This window comes from Ranitomeya variabilis, chromosome 3 (assembly GCF_051348905.1).
Source record: "Ranitomeya variabilis isolate aRanVar5 chromosome 3, aRanVar5.hap1, whole genome shotgun sequence".
Taxonomy (NCBI): Eukaryota; Metazoa; Chordata; class Amphibia; order Anura; family Dendrobatidae; genus Ranitomeya; species Ranitomeya variabilis.
In genome coordinates this window covers 80246643-80265537 of record NC_135234.1, presented here as the reverse complement: position 1 = coordinate 80265537, position 18895 = coordinate 80246643, and the positions used below count along the sequence as shown (strand labels likewise).

Genomic DNA, 18895 nt, shown 5'->3' with positions numbered 1-18895 from the left:
TAGCCAGATTCCTACTCCACACTGATGAGGGGCAAACACCCCGAAACAGCTGTCTGTGGATGGATACCATGCTTGGCATAGGTGGTTTTCCTTTATTGGATGCTGCCCTTCCCGTGGTTGTTCCCTCCCGGGGAAAGGTCTGGCTATTCACTGCTTGCGTCGAGAAACACGTGATGGTGTCTCCGCAGCTATCCTACAATCAGAAGTTGCGGTCACAAGATGGTGGTGTGTGACCGGAGTGGCTCTGGAAAGAGCTGATGATGGCAGCTGGTAATTATAATACTAGGGGCAAGGAACTTAGATTAGTGGCACCACTTTAGCGTGGAAATAACAAAAATCTGCTGGAGTGGTGCTTTTAAAGAATCATTTAACAAGACAAAAATAAAATGAGTATGTGTGAAGGAGCCCCTATACTGTACTCACTGACCTAAAACACTATGACGGTTTGGGTATGACTGCACAGGGTTGGATTGTAGTCTGTTACCATGGAGACATATAGGTCTGTATAAGAGCTGTAAGCACAAAGCAGTAGAGTTCTTTCTATAACTTTTGGCATAATAAAATTTGCATTCTAAGCTGCCTATAATATTGGTATAAACCAAATCCTTCTATATAATACATTTTGTGTTGTCTCCATAGGTTTTGCTCCTAGTAAACCCTGTTAATAGTGCAGATTGCATTAATTGTGGCTGGTGAGCAGACCCCCTTGGGCTTCTTGGCTCAGCGTCAGGTCTATTCCGGTACTCCAGACAATGAGAGTAATCTCCAGACAATGCTCTATTATGTTCTATTCCACCCCTTGTGTTTTTAAATAGAGCAAAACAATATACAAGGAAAAAGGGTGAAGCGTGAATTCACACCTGACACATGTGCGGTGGAGGCGCGCAGTGTGTGCAGTCTCTGGTGTCCGCTGCGCACAGCGCAGACCGTGGGTGTGGAAGAGCCATCTGAAACGATCTCGTCAGCCCGCCGGATGGTTCTGTTTTATAGGACACAAATTAATCTGTGAGCCATATGTGCCTGCAGATAAGACATCTTAGCGCGTGTAACGGATTGTCCTGTTTTATGTCGGGCTTTGAAGTCATTTGCAAATCTTCATATAGAAATCTGACAACTTCTTCATACGGGTTTACGTTTTTATTATGGGTTTGGTTTACGATGTTTGCAGCATTAGATTAAAGTCTGGAGTCAACTTTGTGCTTTTATCGTATCGGCCCATAAGTCTGGATCTCATGGGAGCCATATGGGAACATACGGAAATTTGTCTCCGGAGGTGGAGGATATTCTTCTAGAATTATATCTGCACAGACCTTTTGATGTGACCATGATAATGTAACAATGATGTAGACTTGATAAAGTAAGGAAATGCTCATTGATGTGGCGTTCTTATCCCGCAGAATTGCAAATAGATTCTCATGAGAACTATTGTGTGGGTGTTGTGGGGTTTTTTTTATGCGGTCACCACAGAGATATATTGTCCCTATGGAGCTTTGTATTTTCCGTGTTGATGACATGTAATGTCTTTTCAATGTGTACATTTAAATGCATCTTCAGGAGAAAGTTACCTGGAAGAGGCATATTAAGAGGCGACCTTCAGAGACACAAAGTTTCCATGTGTTTAGGGCCACACTTTCCCATACTCCACATTACCTACCCCCTGCCTAACCCAAATGGATTTTCCAGCGATCGCCCTGTTTATCAGCATCGCGTGGTAGTTCTTCTACATGTGTATAAACAGGACAAAGCGGTTCAGTATTAGGAAACGAGATTATTTGTGTGGGTGCTTCTCGTCAGAACTTTAACTATTAGATTCTTCGAATCTACCAATGTATTTTCCATAAGGCAGTGTCACGGTATAGCGGGAATCGAGCATCCCATTCAACATTTATACGGCACACTTAGAAAACAGGAAGGCATATTTCGTATTAGGTTTTATACATTTTGTCTTCTTTCCTAATAGAAGGGTATTAACACAGTTGCCAGTGAGTATGCAAAAAGAAAACTGTCTTTTATGCCTTCAACCATATGTTTTTGGCATGCTTGATGAGGTTTTTCGACATGTGCGACATGGTGTTGTGGCTCAATTTGCATCACAGTGTGGAAGAACTTAGTTGACCAAAGTATGCCAACTTATAGATACACAATTGTAGAGTTTCTACTCATTCTACTCACTCTCACGCTACTGTTGAGGTAGGCACGGGAAGCGGTTTCAGTAAAATCTCCAGGCTGGTTTATTAAACTTCATAATCCGCTCAGCATAACCAAATGAAAAGACAGCCTTATCCAGCACAGAATGAAAACAGAAAGTAAGTAGTCCATACATTAGTGCGGGTTCACCCGCTCAGGCTAGTGTCCAGCTCTTGAGTGCTTAAGTAAACACAAGCCATACTAGAGGTCTATACACCTCCAGACACTGACACTCAATGAGACGACTGGCCTCTTTTTATCTGCCATACCATGCCCCCCTGGATATATGAGCAGCTAGTCCCAAACTATTAACTCTCAGCGCTACGCGTGCTGGAACCTGGTTTCCCGGGCTTACATCATCAAGGCTACCAACCTCAATGATACATATCTCTCCTCAAGGACCTGTCCAACGGCCATTTACACAGTCTACAGAGGTCCAAAATATATCCAGCATGAGCCACCTTGATAGATCTAGTGCTTTTTTTAGACTGTCTGTTCTAAGTTTGCACTGTCTAAAGCAACTTTAGTAAATTGGTCTCAATATGGCCTGGATTGTTAAGGAGATTTTGCCAGAATTCTGGTGTAATAAAAAATGTTGTGACTTTTGTTGCTTTTGCGCCACTCGCAGCCTCCCCCACCAGCTTTTAGGAAAGTGGACAGATCTGGTGTAGGTCGGGGTTATAACCGAGCTTGCCCAACTAACTCATGATAATTTACTCCACTACACTTCTGGTGATGGTGTATGGCAGTTGAAGGTTGCACCAAATTCACTAACAGACGCTTCTTACTGCGTTGCACAGTTAATAATAATGAATCAGGCCCATTGTCTCTGTAGCTCATGTGCACAACAAAATCACTAGCACCATCTCTATATGGTGACTCGTAAAGTGTCAACGGACTCTCAGGTAGACATGAGCGAATATCGTCGGATCCCTCCTTATTCGGCTCACTAATAGAGCCTGTGTGTTGTGACTGTCACATGACCACGACACATGCAGCTGCGGCACCGGACACCTGATTATCGGGAGCGCTCCAGGTATCCGGGTTCCCGCTGCAGCTATTCTGTAAGCTCTATTAGGCTGGTTTCACACTAGCGTTTGGCAGGGCTGGCAGTCTTCTTCCTCCGTTAAGCCCCGCCCACTGCCACACCTCTTCCTTCAGCTCCGCCTACATCTGCATGCGTCCTGCGTACCTATCTTTGATATTGGGTACGCAGGCCATGCGGATGTATGCGGATGCCTCCGCATGCGTCATTTTGACACTGCACCAATGCAAGAAAATGCTGCTTCAACGCAGTTCAGCGCAGCGTCAAAACGATGCATGCAGAGGCATCCGCATGGCCTGTGTACCCAATGTTAAAGATAGGGTAAACAGGACACATGCAGATGTAGGCGGAGCAGAAGGAAGTGGCGTGACAGTGGGCGGGGCCTTAATGGAGGAAGAAGGCTACCATCCCGCAGCCCTGCCTGATGCTAGTGTGAAACCAGCCTTAGCAAGCCGAATAAGGCACCCATTCAGGAAAGATCATGTCCCTTATTGCTTCCAGGGGAAATGCAACACTAATTTTAAAGGGGTTCTTCACCTTTAGGGACAATAGTAGTTTCTTACTTAATGGGAACCTGTCAGCAGGATTGTGCACAGTAACCTACAGACAGTGTCAGGTCGTCGCCGTTATATGGATTACAACGATACCTTGGTTGATGAAATCCTTCTTGTGGTTGTTTAATCTTTATTTTCAGTTTACAGTTAATGATATGCTTCTTGTGGTGCTCTGCTTAGGTATTATACTGACAACTGCTGACAGGTCACTGATCCCTCAGTGAACTGCCCCCCTAGTTTACATGATGAATCTACTATATAATTGTCTAAGGGTCATTTCCGTCTTTCTGTCTGTCCTTCTGTCTGTCACGGATATTCATTGGTCGTGGCCTCTGTTTGTCATGGAATCCAAGTCGCTGATTGGTCGTGGCAAAACACCCACGACCATTGCCACGACCAATCAGCAACGCGCACAGTCCGGAAGAAAATGGCCGCTCCTTACTCCTCGCACTCACTGCCCGGCGCTCGCATACACCCCTCCGGTCACCGCTCACACAGGGTTAATCCCGGCGGTAACGGACCGCGTTATGCCGCGGGTAACACACTCCGTTACCGCCGCTATTAATCCTGTGTGACCAAGTTTTTTACTATTGACAAAGCCTATGCAGCGTCAATAGTAAAAACATCTAATGTTAAAAATAATTTAAAAAAATAAAAAATCATTAGATACTCACCTACGCCGCCTTTCCCGCTGCTCGCGATGCAAGCGGCACGTTCCGGTGGCAAGGATGGTCTGGGAGAAGGACCTGCCATGACGTCACGGTCATGTGACCGCGACACGTTCACGTGACCGCGACGTCATCACACCCTGGGACCGGAAGCTGCCACCTGCACCCCACACAGGCGACAGAGCTACAACGTGCCTGCGGAAGGTGAGTATATGTTTATTTTTTATTTTTTTAACCTGTGACATACGTGGCTGGGCAATATACTACGTGGCTGGGCATTATACTACGTGGCTCTGTGCTGTATACTACGTCGCTGGGCAATATACTACGTGGCTGGGCAATATACTACGTGGCTGGGCAATATACTACGTGGCTGGGCAATATACTACGTGGCTGGGCAATATACTACGTGGCTGGGCAATATACTACGTGGCTGGGCAATATACTACGTCACTGGCCAATATACAATGTAACTGGGCAATATACTATGTCACTGGGCAATATACAATGTAACTGGGCAATATACTACGTCGCTGGGCAATATACTACGTGGCTGGGCAATATACTACGTGGACATACATATTCTAGAATACCCGATGCGTTAGAATCGGGCCACCATCTAGTATTTTATATACTTCTTGGAAAAAAATATATGCCCTTCTGCAGGCGGGCGCCAGCACTGCAGCATGATCGCATATACTGTATATTGTGTAGGTAATCCTTTTCTTTCATGAGTGTCTGTGGGCTACTGAGCACAATCCTCCTGACAGGTTACCTTTAAAGGGAATCCGTTAACACATTTGACCTATCTAAACTATTAATATGGGCATAGTGGCTATAGGCTGCCTAAAAAAAGTCTGTATGTCTGATATCAGATTCCTTGTTGTTGAGAAATTATCGTTTATCACTTTATATAAATGACCTCTTCCAGTCTATGGAGAGGACGCTGCCTGGAGGATAACTCTGCCTCCAGAGATTATTTTACATGAATGGGGAGTTACCAGTGTGAGACAAGTAACTAACAGAACTGGAGAAATGAAATTTGTCTTCTTGCAAACACATTTTTTGCTTCTCTCTCAACTCTGCTGTATTGCACCAATATTACAACCCTGTCTGCCTGTGAGCTGGAAGCTAGGAGGAACCTGCAGATGTGTCCGGTATAATCACACACCGCTCTGCAGTGAGATCAGGAGAGCAGAGAGCGGCCATTCATATCCTACGCGTAACCTTTACACATCACACTTGGCCATCATGCATCACACTGGTAACCCCCCTTTGTGTAAAATAAGCTCTGGAGGCAGAGTTATCTTCCAGGCAGCGACCTCCCGAGAGCCTGGAAGATGTCATTTATATAAAGTGAATAAAGTTGATTTCTCAACAACAAGGCATCTATGAGACACACATGACTTTTTTTCAGCATTCTGTAGCCAGTATGCCCATATTAAAAGCTTTGATAGGTCAAATTGTGTGTGAGATTGCCTTTAAATAATTTTTGTAATTAGGTGTTGTTTAAAATTTTTTTTGCCGTATATGGGTTAAGTGAGAATCCATCAGTGAGCTCACTCTGACGTGAATATATATATATATATTATTACACACACAGCTCTGGCAAAAATTAAGGGACCACTGCAAAATGTTCAGCTTGTTTGATTTTTCTCTTTATAGGTATATTTTTTAGTAAAATGTAAATTATTTTATTCTATAAACTTCTGACAACATGTCTCCCAATTTCCAAGCAATAAATTTTGTATTTTTTTTCTGACAAAGAAAAATGGTCAAAATAAAAAAAAAAAAAAAAACAGTGCTTTCACACCTCAAATAATGCAAAGAAAACAAGTTCATAATTATTTAGAAACAACATTACTAATGTTTTAACTCAGAAAGAGTTCAGAAATCAATATTTTGTGGAATAACCATGATTTTTAATCACAGTTTCCATGTGTCTTGGCATGCTTTCCACCAGTCTTTCACACTGCTTCTGGCGCAAAAATGTAAGCAGTCCTTCTTTGTTTGATGGCTTGTGACTATCCATCATCCTCTTGATTACATTCCAGAGGCTTTCAATGGGGTTCAGGTCTGGAGATTGGGCTGACCATGACAGGGATTTGATGTGGTGGTTTCTTAATTTTTGCCAGAGCGGTGTGTGTGTGTGTATGTATATATATATATATATATATATATATATATATATATATATATATATATATATATATATATATGTATATATATGTATATATATGTATATATATGTATATATATATATATATATATATATATATGTATATGTATATATATATATATATATAATTTTATTATTATTGTTATAGCGCCATTTATTCCATGGCGCTTTACATATGAGGAGGGGTATACATAATAAAAACAAGTACAATAATCTTAAACAATACAAGTCATAACTGGTACAGGAGGAGAGAGGACCCTGCCTGCGAGGGCTCACAATCTACAAGGGATGGGTGAGAATACAGTAGGCGAGGGTAGAGCTGGTCGTGCAGTGGTTTGGTCGATCGGTGGTTACTGCAGGTTGTAGGCTTGTCGGAAGAGGTGGGTCTTCAGGTTCTTTTTGAAGATTTCGATGGTAGGCGAGAGTCTGATGTGTTGTGGTAGAGGGTTCCAGAGTAGGGGTATGCGAGAGAAATCTTGTATACGATTGTGGGAAGAGGAGATGAGAGGGGAGTAGAGAAGGAGATCTTGTGAGGATCGGAGGTTGCGTGTAGGAAAGTACCGGGAGACGAGGTCACAGATGTATGGAGGAGACAGGTTGTGGATGGCTTTGTACGTCACGGTTAGGGTTCTGTCCTGGAGTCTCTGGGCAATGGGGAGCCAGTGAAGGGATTGACAGAGGGGAGAGGCCGGGGAATAGCGGGAGGACAGGTGGATTAGTCGGGCAGCAGAGTTTAGAATAGATTGGAGGGGTGCGAGAGTGTTCGAGGGGAGGCCACAGAGCAGGAGGTTGCAGTAGTCAAGGCGGGAGATGATGAGGGCATGGACTAGGGTTTTTGCAGATTCTTGGTTGAGGAATGAACGGATTCGTGAAATATTTTTGAGTTGAAGTCGGCAGGAATTGGAAAGGGCTTAGATATGTGGTTTGAAGGAGAGATCAGCGTCAAGGATTACCCCGAGGCAGCGAGCTTGTGGGACTGGGGAGAGTGGGCAGCCATTTACTGTAATGGTTAGGTTCGTTGGGGGGGGGGGGGTCACGTGAGATGGGGGAAAGATGATGAATTCTGTTTTGTCCATGTTAAGTTTCAGAAATCTAGCGGAGAAGAAGGATGAAATAGTGGACAGACATTGAGGGATTCTGGTTAGTAGGGAGGTGATATCTGGTCCAGAGATGTAGATCTGTGTGTCATCAGCATAGAGGTGATACTGAAAGCCATGAGATTCTATGAGCTGTCCCAGGCCAAAGGTGTAAATGGAGAAGAGCAGGGGCCCAAGGACTGAACCTTGTGGGACTCCGACAGATAGGGGGCGAGGTGAGGAGGTGGTGTGTGAGTGGGAGACGCTGAATGTCCGGACTGTGAGGTATGATGAGATCCAGGATAGGGCCAAGTCTGTGATACCAAGGGATGAGAGGGTCTGTAATATATATATATATATATATATATATATATATATATATATATATATATATATATATATATATATATACACAGTGGGGCAAAAAAGTATTTAGTCAGTCAGCAATAGTGCAAGTTCCACCACTTAAAAGATGAGAGGCGTCTGTAATTTACATCATAGGTAGACCTCAACTATGGGAGACAAACTGAGAAAAAAAAATCCAGAAAATCACATTGTCTGTTTTTTTTATCATTTTATTTGCATTTTATGGTGGAAAATAAGTATTTGGTCAGAAACAAAATTTCATCTCAATACTTTGTAATCTATCCTTTGTTGGCAATGACAGAGGTCAAACGTTTTCTGTAAGTCTTCACAAGGTTGCCACACACTGTTGTTGGTATGTTGGCCCATTCCTCCATGCAGATCTCCTCTAGAGCAGTGATGTTTTTGGCTTTTTGCTTGGCAACACGGACTTTCAACTCCCTCCAAAGGTTTTCTATAGGGTTGAGATCTGGAGACTGGCTAGGCCACTCCAGGACCTTGAAATGCTTCTTACGAAGCCACTCCTTCGTTGCCCTGGCGGTGTGCTTTGGATCATTGTCATGTTGAAAGACCCAGCCACGTTTCATCTTCAATGCCCTTGCTGATGGAAGGAGGTTTGCACTCAAAATCTCACTATACATGGCCCCATTCATTCTTTCATGTACCCGGATCAGTCGTCCTGGCCCCTTTGCAGAGAAACAGCCCCAAAGCATGATGTTTCCACCACCATGCTTTACAGTAGGTATGGTGTTTGATGGATGCAACTCAGTATTCTTTTTCCTCCAAACACGACAAGTTGTGTTTCTACCAAACAGTTCCAGTTTGGTTTCATCAGACCATAGGACATTCTCCCAAAACTCCTCTGGATCATCCAAATGCTCTCTAGCAAACTTCAGACGGGCCCGGACATGTACTGGCTTAAGCAGTGGGACACGTCTGGCACTGCAGGATCTGAGTCCATGGTGGCGTAGTGTGTTACTTATGGTAGGCCTTGTTACATTGGTCCCAGCTCTCTGCAGTTCATTCACTAGGTCCCCCTGCGTGGTTCTGGGATTTTTGCTCACCGTTCTTGTGATCATTCTGACCCCACGGGGTGGGATTTTGCGTGGAGCCCCAGATCGAGGGAGATTATCAGTGGTCTTGAATGTCTTCCATTTTCTAATTATTGCTCCCACTGTTGATTTCTTCACTCCAAGCTGGTTGGCTATTGCAGATTCAGTCTTCCCAGCCTGGTGCAGGGCTACAATTTTGTTTCTGGTGTCCTTTGACAGCTCTTTGGTCTTCACCATAGTGGAGTTTGGAGTCAGACTGTTTGAGGGTGTGCACAGGTGTCTTTTTATACTGATAACAAGTTGAAACAGGTGCCATTACTACAGGTAATGAGTGGAGGAAAGAGGAGACTCTTAAAGAAGAAGTTACAGGTCTGTGAGAGCCAGAAATCTTGATTGTTTGTTTCTGACCAAATACTTATTTTCCACCATAAAATGCAAATAAAATGATAAAAAAAACAGACAATGTGATTTTCTGGATTTTTTTTTCTCAGTTTGTCTCCCATAGTTGAGGTCTACCTATGATGTAAATTACAGACGCCTCTCATCTTTTTAAGTGGTGGAACTTGCACTATTGCTGACTGACTAAATATTTTTTTGCCCCACTGTACATACATACCTACATACTTTACCTAATTCAAAGGCACCTACTTCGGACAGTCCGTGCTGAGGGTTGTCAGCAAAAATGTGTAATAGTGGGATTTAGTGAAATGATTGTAATACAGTGTCCTGTATAAAAATAATTTTCTTATTAAAGTGGAGGTACACTTCAAGTTCTAAGTAGTAACTTCCTTCTATTAACTGCCTAATTAGGGTTTTTCAGAATGAGCTTTCTAAATCAAATTTCCCCTAATAAGGGTATTTTTTTAAAGGGTTTGTAATGAGATAAAGGTCACTCCTGCTGTATTATTAGCTCTGGTGTCACTGCAGAGCTGTGTGTGATTAAGAGCGGACTGTCAGTCATTACAAGTCTCACACTGGTAACGCCCCCCTTTCTTGTAAAATAAGCTCTGGAGGCAGATTCTCAGAGAGATCTTTGTCCCGCCCATAGATTTGAACAGCTCATTTCCATATCAAGAAAAAAACGCATATTTCTATGGAATAAAACATCAGATTGCAGATATCAATGTACCATTTTATTCAACTTTCTATGACCTACATGTCCATATAGACGCTGAGAAGGGCAGATCTTACTGACAGATTCCCTTTAAGGAGGTAGAAGGTGCCACCACGGGCACTGTACTGCCTGTATATACCACCTTGGATAATGTTGATGTAGAAAATTTACGCCCTGGACCTTATAGTGTATGCATTGTACAAGCTTCTAGCTCATTTATTCCCTGTCTCTGTTTTGGTATTTTGACAATTGTCTGATATCAGCAATATAATTTGCTAAATGCTGCAGAATGCCGGCGAATTCTTTGTTACTCAACGTAATATGACTCCATTCTAAATTAGGTCTGGATAATGTAAGACCTTTCCAAGTCCTGCAGTCGGAAACCGTTTTTAAATTAGTCAGTATAGTCAATACTTATAGAGCCTGCGAGAGATTAAAGGACAGGGCTTAAATTTCCTATTTTGAAAAGTAATACATTTTGTGTGAGGCCTCCTGGTAATTTGACCTCTTAATAGCTGCCATCATCTGACTTTGACCCCAGCGCAGGAACTTTCTTCACTAGATTGGCATTCTTCACCACTGAAAGAATTTCAGTATTATATGTGTATTTTGCATTCTATGTAGCAAGTTTCAATACCATGATATGAAGATGTTAAAGGAAATATTGTTATACTGGAAAAACTGATTTTAAAAATTTGATTTTAAGAATAAGCAACTTTGCAATTTGTTTTGAAAAATTCTCTCTGTTCTCAACAATGGCTGGTTCTTTAGATTAGCGGCCACTGTTCAGTGAACATGCGGAGTACGAGCGTGCCAAGTATCGCGTAGTGCTCGGATCCCAGTAAATGCGTTATCTGAGCCGGGCGCAGAGAGAGAATTTTTCCGTCCTCGTTTGCCATTCACTTCCATTATGCTCGCTTCATGCAATGTGCTCGATTCAAGTATTTCACTGTTCGATCAACATTACTTCTAAACTTTCCAGTAGAGCTTGTAAGCACTGCACTGAAGCTGGCCGGGATCACTAGAATGCACTGTTCGCTCCCAATCCCAGCCAGATTCAGTGTCTAAACGCATTGGAGACCCCACAGTTCGGGCTAGCAGAGCATTGATGCCGCTGGTCCAAAATAGTCAAACGGTCAGGAGCGCACTGTTCCTCAGACAGCAGAGCGGATTGGGAACAGTGCACTCATGACAAAGACATTAGTGATGTATTTTCAAGCTTCTCCCCCCAGTTACAATGCTCAAAACTAGAGATACCCAGTGGCCAGGCCAATATTACGTATATTGGCCTGCTGGACGGGAACACGGAGTATTGCCTCCTACCTGATGGCATCTGCAGTTCCTGTTTGATTATCCTGCCTGGCGCATTGTCTTACGTGCGTCACGCTTCAACACTGACCTCCTGGCAGGCCAGCTAATCAGAAGAGCAGTCTGGGATGCCAGCAGGTTCGAGGCTGTTCACAGGGCTTCCATCCAGCAGCCATGGAATACTGATCGGGCTCCTGGACCAGGCTACTTCAAGTCAATTCAGTGTCTGTATTAAGTGGATGGCTTCTTAGGGCTTTGTTTTTTCACAGACCAATAGACTGTCATTGAAGAGTTTGATCAGTGACTCAAAATCAGACACGTCTCGATATTTTGTTGTGGACTACGTGGTACGTAAAAAGACATGGACATGTGATCTGCCCCATAGACTATATTGGGTACGTGTTTTATCCATGACGTCCTGACGTCGGAATGAGGCCAGGCCATAGAACAAAAAAATCCATCAGTAATTGGGAACTGTGACATTCGTTAGGTCAATCCCCTGTATGTGATCTAATAGGATACTTTTAAGATGGGAATGGGCCCCGTGTACCGAGAGCAGCTGAAAGCCCTACAGACACCACTGACTATAATGGTAAAGTCTTACCTTATGGACTCGTCACTAGTGATGAGCGCAAGTGCTTATTACTCGAGTTTGCCATGGTGCTCGGGTATGCACCGAGTATCATGTCCCCGCATGTTTTGTGGCTGTTTAACCGCTATGGAACACAAAGGTGCGAACATGTCACTCGAGCACCAGCGATACTCTGTGCGTACCCAAGCACCCATGGCAAACTTGAGTAACGAGCACTTGTTCTCATCACTACTCGACACCATTTCTACACTGCTGTTAATGTCGTCCACTGCATCTGCCTATGTAAGTGGACAAATCCTAGCTACTGGGCAGAAGTGTCTCCCATAGTACTGTCACTTCTGCAGATTGTCACATGCAGCTTTGTCCATATGGACAACAAACCATCATGTTAGAAGTAGCTTATAAGCAGGGACCAGGCTGAGCAGCAGGAGATCGCTGAGAAATTCTATATAAGGGTGTAATTTTTTTTTAACATCTAACATTTTGGCAAAGTTTTATTAAATTCCCAGAAACTTCAACAAAATAGATATTTTACAGGAGTCACTGCAAAAAATGTGAGCATATGTTCTCATACCGATACACTCGTAGGCTGTAACACACTACTTTCACAGAAAGGAAGACACTCACATATATTATGTAATATAAGCAATAGTTTCAGCAATGATATTCTTGTGAGTGGGGCGGTCTGTGACCCCGTTACGGTGCCAGCCTTTCCACATTTCCATTCATTCACTGCAGTTCATCTATGAGTACATGATAGTGGGCTTTGTGTGAATATTATACTCATCCCCCTAAAATAACACATATTAATAGTAATTCTAAGTTGTCATTCATGAAACTTCTACATTTACCAAGTCTGTTTGGGAAAAAGCAGTGTCGAAATATTTTCACAGGGGTTGCAGGAGTCTGGCTTTTTTTTATAGCTCGTTCCCTACACAGCACAAGAAATCTTCTGCAAATTTTGCTTCAAATTCAATGCAAAATATGTGCTGCATGATTTGGATACGTCACCTCAGTTGGTATATCGGGTGATCGGCAATGAATCTACCGTACATGTCGCTACCCTTGGGGCGTATTCACACTGCTTAATTTTCGATCCCACTTAGGGCCACTCAATCAGTGTTTACAGATCAGACGAGGCACTGGACTTGATTCCAGAACAAAAATGTACCAAAATAAGTCATTAGAGATCTCTGGCCTTATTATTAGGCTATGTGCACACGTTGCGGATTCGGCTTAGGAATTTCTGGTGCGGATTCTGTCTCTCCTGGCAGAAAACGCACCTGCGGTTTTTTGTGCGGTTCCGCAGCGTTTTTCTGTGCGTTTTTGCTGCGGTTTTCTTGCGGATTTGCTCCCCTGCGGTTTTCTATAATGGAATGGGTACAAAAACGCTGCGGATTCACAAAAAAGAATTGACATGCTATTTCTTTTAAACCGCAGCGTTTCCGCAGTGGATTTTCTGCAAAGTGTGCACAGCATTTTTGTTTTCTCATTGATTTACATTGTACTGTAAATCAATTGCGGATCTGCAGCGTTTCTGCACTGCAAAAAATGCTGCGGATCCGCAGAGAATCCGCAACATGTGCACATACCCTTACACTGCGTTCCTAAGAGATCGAATTAAAGGGAAACTGTCATCAGGATATTAGACTAGCTTATACTAAAGGCCCTTAAATGCTTATTAAATCTATAAGTTGCTTGTAGTTTTTAGTTTGGTAATTGTAGAGATGATTGTAAGCCTTGATGTTTTAATTGCAAATGCAGGGGGGCGTACACTGCACCTCCAACTCTCCTGCCGCCCTCCCTTTTCCCTGCCCACTGCCGGCCTCTGATGGATAGGTCCCTTTTCTCTGTGACCTGCCAACCCTTTCCTAGATTCTGCACAGGCGCCGTTATTGCCCGGGTCGTCTCATCAGAGGGGGAGACACATGCGCTGTAAGCGCCTAATGACACTGCGTGAGCTGGATCACCGATCTGCGCGTGCACCGCTCCCTCTGATGAGACGGCCCCGGGCAGTGCCTGCACAGAATCTTGGGCAGGGGAGGCAGGATTCATCAGAGTCCGGCAGCAGGCAGGGAAAAGGGACAGAGGCCGGAGAGCTGGAGGTGCGGTGTCCGCCCCATGCACTTGTGATTTAGACTTCAAGGCCGGATTTCTCTACATTTTCCAAATGAAATACTACAAGCAAAGTCTGAATATAGTCAGCATTAAAGGGCTGCTACACACTTTCCTTTATATCGGAGTCTAATAACCTGTTTACAGATTGCTTATTGCTTTTTTTAACATTACTTTGCTGAGTTTTTTGAAGCATCCCAGTCAGAATACATCTGTCTGGATGCAGTTTGTGATGTTTTATTGCTTGAGTCTATTTTTTTTATGTATCTTTTCATTATATGAGATGTAGTGATTTTGATGCATTTCTGCTTTACAAAGCTCATCAAAAACCTCCACAAAAATTTGCGTATTGCTGCAATTTATTTGCAAGAAATGCATTAAAAATTGACGACACTTTTTTATAATACTCGTGGGTTTTCTCAATTCACATGAATGAGTAAGCTTAATGCAAGCAGATTTAAAGTGTTATTTATGTGGATTTTGGTGTGGAAACTGTGCCAAGTGTACATCGGGAAAACTCTGTGTGAACATACCTTAAGGGCAAGTGCAGTCCACCATATATTCTCTCATCCGAGGAAATCGGGCCAAATGTGCAAATCACCCTCTGATCAAACTCTGATCAGTTTGATCATAGTGTGATCTGATTCTCTTGGCTGGAGAAAACAATGTCTCCATCTTCTCCGTTTTGTCAGTCTGTGGAAATCGAACTGCACTCGGATGTCACCCGTGTGCAGTCGATGGCTTCCTCAGACTCATTGACTTTCACGGCCAAGTGCTATGCAAATATCGGATCTACGGTAACTATCAGGCATGCTGCGTGACGGTCCAAGGAAAAAATTGGACATGTGCACAGCTCCATAGACTAACATTGGTCCGAGTGCGATGCAATGTTTTGTCAGATCACACTGGGATCGAAAATAAGGAACATTAACATGCAACAGACAACTCTTAGGATATGTTCACACTGAGCTTTTTTTTTAATGTGGATCTTAAAGTAGGTTGTTTAGGAAAGTCCACATTAAGGGTATGTGCACACGTTCAGTTTTTTTTTGCCCTTTTTTGCGTTTTTTTTTTCGCGATAAAAACGCTATAAAAACTCATTAAAAACGCATACATTATGCATTCTATCATTTAGAATGCATTCTGCATGTTTTGTGCACATCGCGGTAAAAAAAAAGCAGCATGTTCATTAATTTTGCGGATTTTCCGCGTTTTTCCCGCCATTCTATGCATTTGGAAAAAATGCACAAAAAATGCGTCAAAAAAGTGAAAAAAAAACGCATGTGGATTTCTGGCAGAAATGTCCGGTTTTTGTCGGGAAAATTTCTGCTAGAAATCCTGACGTGTGCACATAGCCTTACGCTGCTACAAATACTTTTATGAATACGCTTCCTGTTGATTTTAATAGTAAAACACATGGTGCTGTTTTTTTTTCCACTTGAAATAAAAATCTTTCTTTGTGACATTTCTGGTACAAAACTGCTCCAAATATGAAGCAGACAAAACCAGTGTAGAAAAAAAACACACTGAAAAAAAGGCACAAAGAACTTTCTTTTTTTTCTTTTGTGTGGATTTGTAAGCCAGAACGATCCATATCCAAATACTCAGTGTGACCATAGCCTTATATTCACTGCGCATAGAGGGCTGCAGAGCTGTAATCAATGAGTGTCATTGTGAGATTGTTTCCTTATCAAATGACCTCTGTGTTGCTCCCAGGTTAAGGATTAGGGTCCATTCCCTGGAGTGGTGTCTAAATGGTTAAGACATGATGTGAGTGTGTGTGTAAGGGGAGAGACTGGGCAAAAGGGAGGAGTGCGGGGAGACAGGGGTCCGCCTTCTGAATCCCCCTCCTTGCCTGTGAGCCTGGGCTCAGTTGTATGAAGCTGCAGCCTGGATTCTGGAGGAAGCTGAGCTGGGATTTCTGTACTTTGCTGACCAGAATCTCTTCTAATTGATTTGTGAAAGAAAAGCTTTGTGGGCTGGAATGAGGAGTGACAGTGCCTGGGAGAGCAGTGATCAGGTGGGTGGGCGGCAGGAGGCTGGTCCCTTATACAGGTGTCTGGGTGTCTGAGCAGAGGTGACACAGTCCGCCCAGGAGATCCCTGCACCGAGCCATGACGGAGGTGATCATGCAGACTGACTGCAACCTGAACTCTGTGTGTGAGCACCTGGAGCACTGCTGCCTGGAGAGGATGCAGGACGTGGGGGCCAAACGTCCGGCCAACACCGGGGCCCGACTCTGGGGACGGGTTCGGAATAAGCTGCTTAGACCAAAGGTAATGGACTCTTATCGCCGCTCGCTTCACCCCTGTTTTTGTTGTTACCCATTGGCATCTCATGATAAATGCATTGGAAGGTTTGTATGGGAAATGAGAAGGACCGCCATTGGGGTACATCTGGTAGGGCAGACCGCCATTGGGGTAGATCCGGTAGGGCAGACTGCCATTGGGGTAGATCCGGTAGGGCAGATAGCCATTGGGGTAGATCCGGTAGGGCAGACCACCATTGGGGTAGGTCGGGTAGGGCAGATCCCCATTGGGGTAGATCCGGTAGGGCAGATCGCCATTGGGGTAGGTCCAGAAGGGCAGATCGCCATTGGGGTAGGTCCGGTAGGGCAGATCGCCATTGGGGTAGGTCCGATAGGGCAGATCGCCATTGGGGTAGGTCCGATAGGACAGATCGCCATTGGGGTAGGTCCGGTAGGGCAGATCGCCTTTGGGGTAGGTCTGATATGGCAGATAGCTGGCGACCTACGTCATGGCAATGATTCCCCACTAGCGGCGTTCTCTGGGATTTTACAGTTGTGGTTTGGATTTTCCCCCCGCAGGAAACGAAGACCCAAACATTAGTCCTGTGTTAAATACAGATGTTCCTGCTGCCGGGGAGATTAAATAATGTGTTGTTGTGCTTGTGCGGACAGATGGCACGCTCAGCGCTGGCGGCTTCTCCAAGCCTGCTCATTCTATAGTCATTATATTGGGGGGGGAGAGCGATTTATCCATATTCTGGGACTGCTAGATAGAAACTGGATTTATAAACTGATTTTTAGTGTGCAATTTCTAACATGTGCAGAACACCTCCTATGTAGCAGAGCTGGATATGATCTTTTCATGTCTCATGTAGCAGAGTGAAGTCGGTTGTTTCAGCGCTGCTACATCAGATGTGATGTATTCCTGGTCTGTGTGATATCAGTGTGTATGATGGCTAACGAGCTTGTCTCTATTCATAGATTGTAATGTAGATTGCCAGAGCCATGTGTATCATATTGGGGTCTTCATCCCGGCCCTGGTTGGTATCATTATATTCCTTTTGGACTCTTGGTGAAGTCTGTTTTCTGTTGTGCAGATTGTTACCATCTGCGTCTTGTGAGCAGGACGTCTACATCAAAGCATCAGGACTGTATTCAGTGTAGAGCGTTTTAGTAGCGGATGCACTTATACAGGGGTTATGTGGTGCTAGGCTGGGGCCGCACAATTGCCTTCACCCTGTGACTGCTCTCGTGTGCGACCATTGGATGTGATGGACACCGTACAGCTGGCACTGTTATATGGGTTGTTTAGGTTGTTTTTTTTTTTTTTTTTTTCAATTTTGGGCTGGAATAATGAAGCAATTAAGCTGCATGTGTCAATAAGTGTACAGTGAAGGAAATACGGTAAGTATGTGATCCCTTGCTGATTTTGTAAGTTTGCCCACTGACAAAGACATGAACAGTCTATAATTTTAAGGGTAGGTTGATTTTATCATTGAGAGATAGAATATAAAAAATAAAATCCAGAAAATCACATTGTATATATGATGAATTTATTTGCATTTTGCAGTGAGAAATAAGTATTCCCATTAAGAGTTCTGGCTCCTACAGACCAGTTAGACGCTCCTAATCAACTTGTTACCTGCATTAAAGACAGCTATCTTACATAGTCACCTTTATTAAAAAGACTCCTGTCCACAGACTCAGTCAGACTCTAACCTCTACAACATGGGCAAGACCAAATAGCTTTATAAGGATGTCAGGGACAAGATCATAGACCTGCACAAAACCATAAGTAGACACTGGGTGAAAAGGAGACAACTGTTGATGTCATGGGCGGGCATACCGCATATGCAGCCTGTGCGGCTACACCAAGGCCCGGAGGTGGAGGGGGGCCCCTGCAGGTTGGCTCATAATGAGGGCAACCTGGTGGCAGGCAGGGAGAGATCCCTGCAGCTCCACTACCTACAAGAGAAAATAGCAGCGGAGCTGCAGTGATCTGTCCTGCTTCCTGCCCGCGCTTCCTCTCACACAGACAGCAGCGCCGCTGGATGACGTCATGATTCAGCAGCCGGTTTTGCCAGAGAGAGGAAGCTGGGAGAGCGTGCGTGTGTGTGTGCATGCGTAGCGCTGCGGGGGAATGTGCAGAGAGGTGAATGGTGCTGTGAGTGTAAGGGGAGGAGAGGGCAATAATGGGGAAAAGCCAATGATGGGGAGAAGGCAATAATGGGGTGATGGAGAGGGCAATGATGGGGATGGTGGGGGGAGGAGGAAATGATGGATGTGGTGGAAAGATCAATGATGGGGATGGTGGGTGAGGAGGAAATGATGGAAGTGGTGGAATGGGCAATTATATGGGGTGGTTGGGGAGAAAGCAATGATAGTGGTGGTGGA

The 18895-nt window shown here is 44.0% G+C and overlaps 1 protein-coding gene across 8 annotated transcripts in view; it reads left to right on the top strand.

The window, feature by feature from the left end:
* ABR (ABR activator of RhoGEF and GTPase) overlaps positions 1-18895 on the top strand; it is a 430921-nt gene that overhangs the window by 376254 nt on the left and 35772 nt on the right. The window contains exon 1 of one of the 8 annotated variants that reach the window (XM_077294259.1): positions 16087-16529. The exons of the other annotated variants lie outside the window; for them this stretch is intronic. Within the exon in view, the coding sequence (XP_077150374.1) occupies positions 16368-16529 (162 nt within the window). The 5' untranslated portion in view covers positions 16087-16367. Of the gene's footprint in view, positions 1-16086; positions 16530-18895 lie in introns of those variants that run through there. 8 annotated transcript variants of the gene reach the window in all.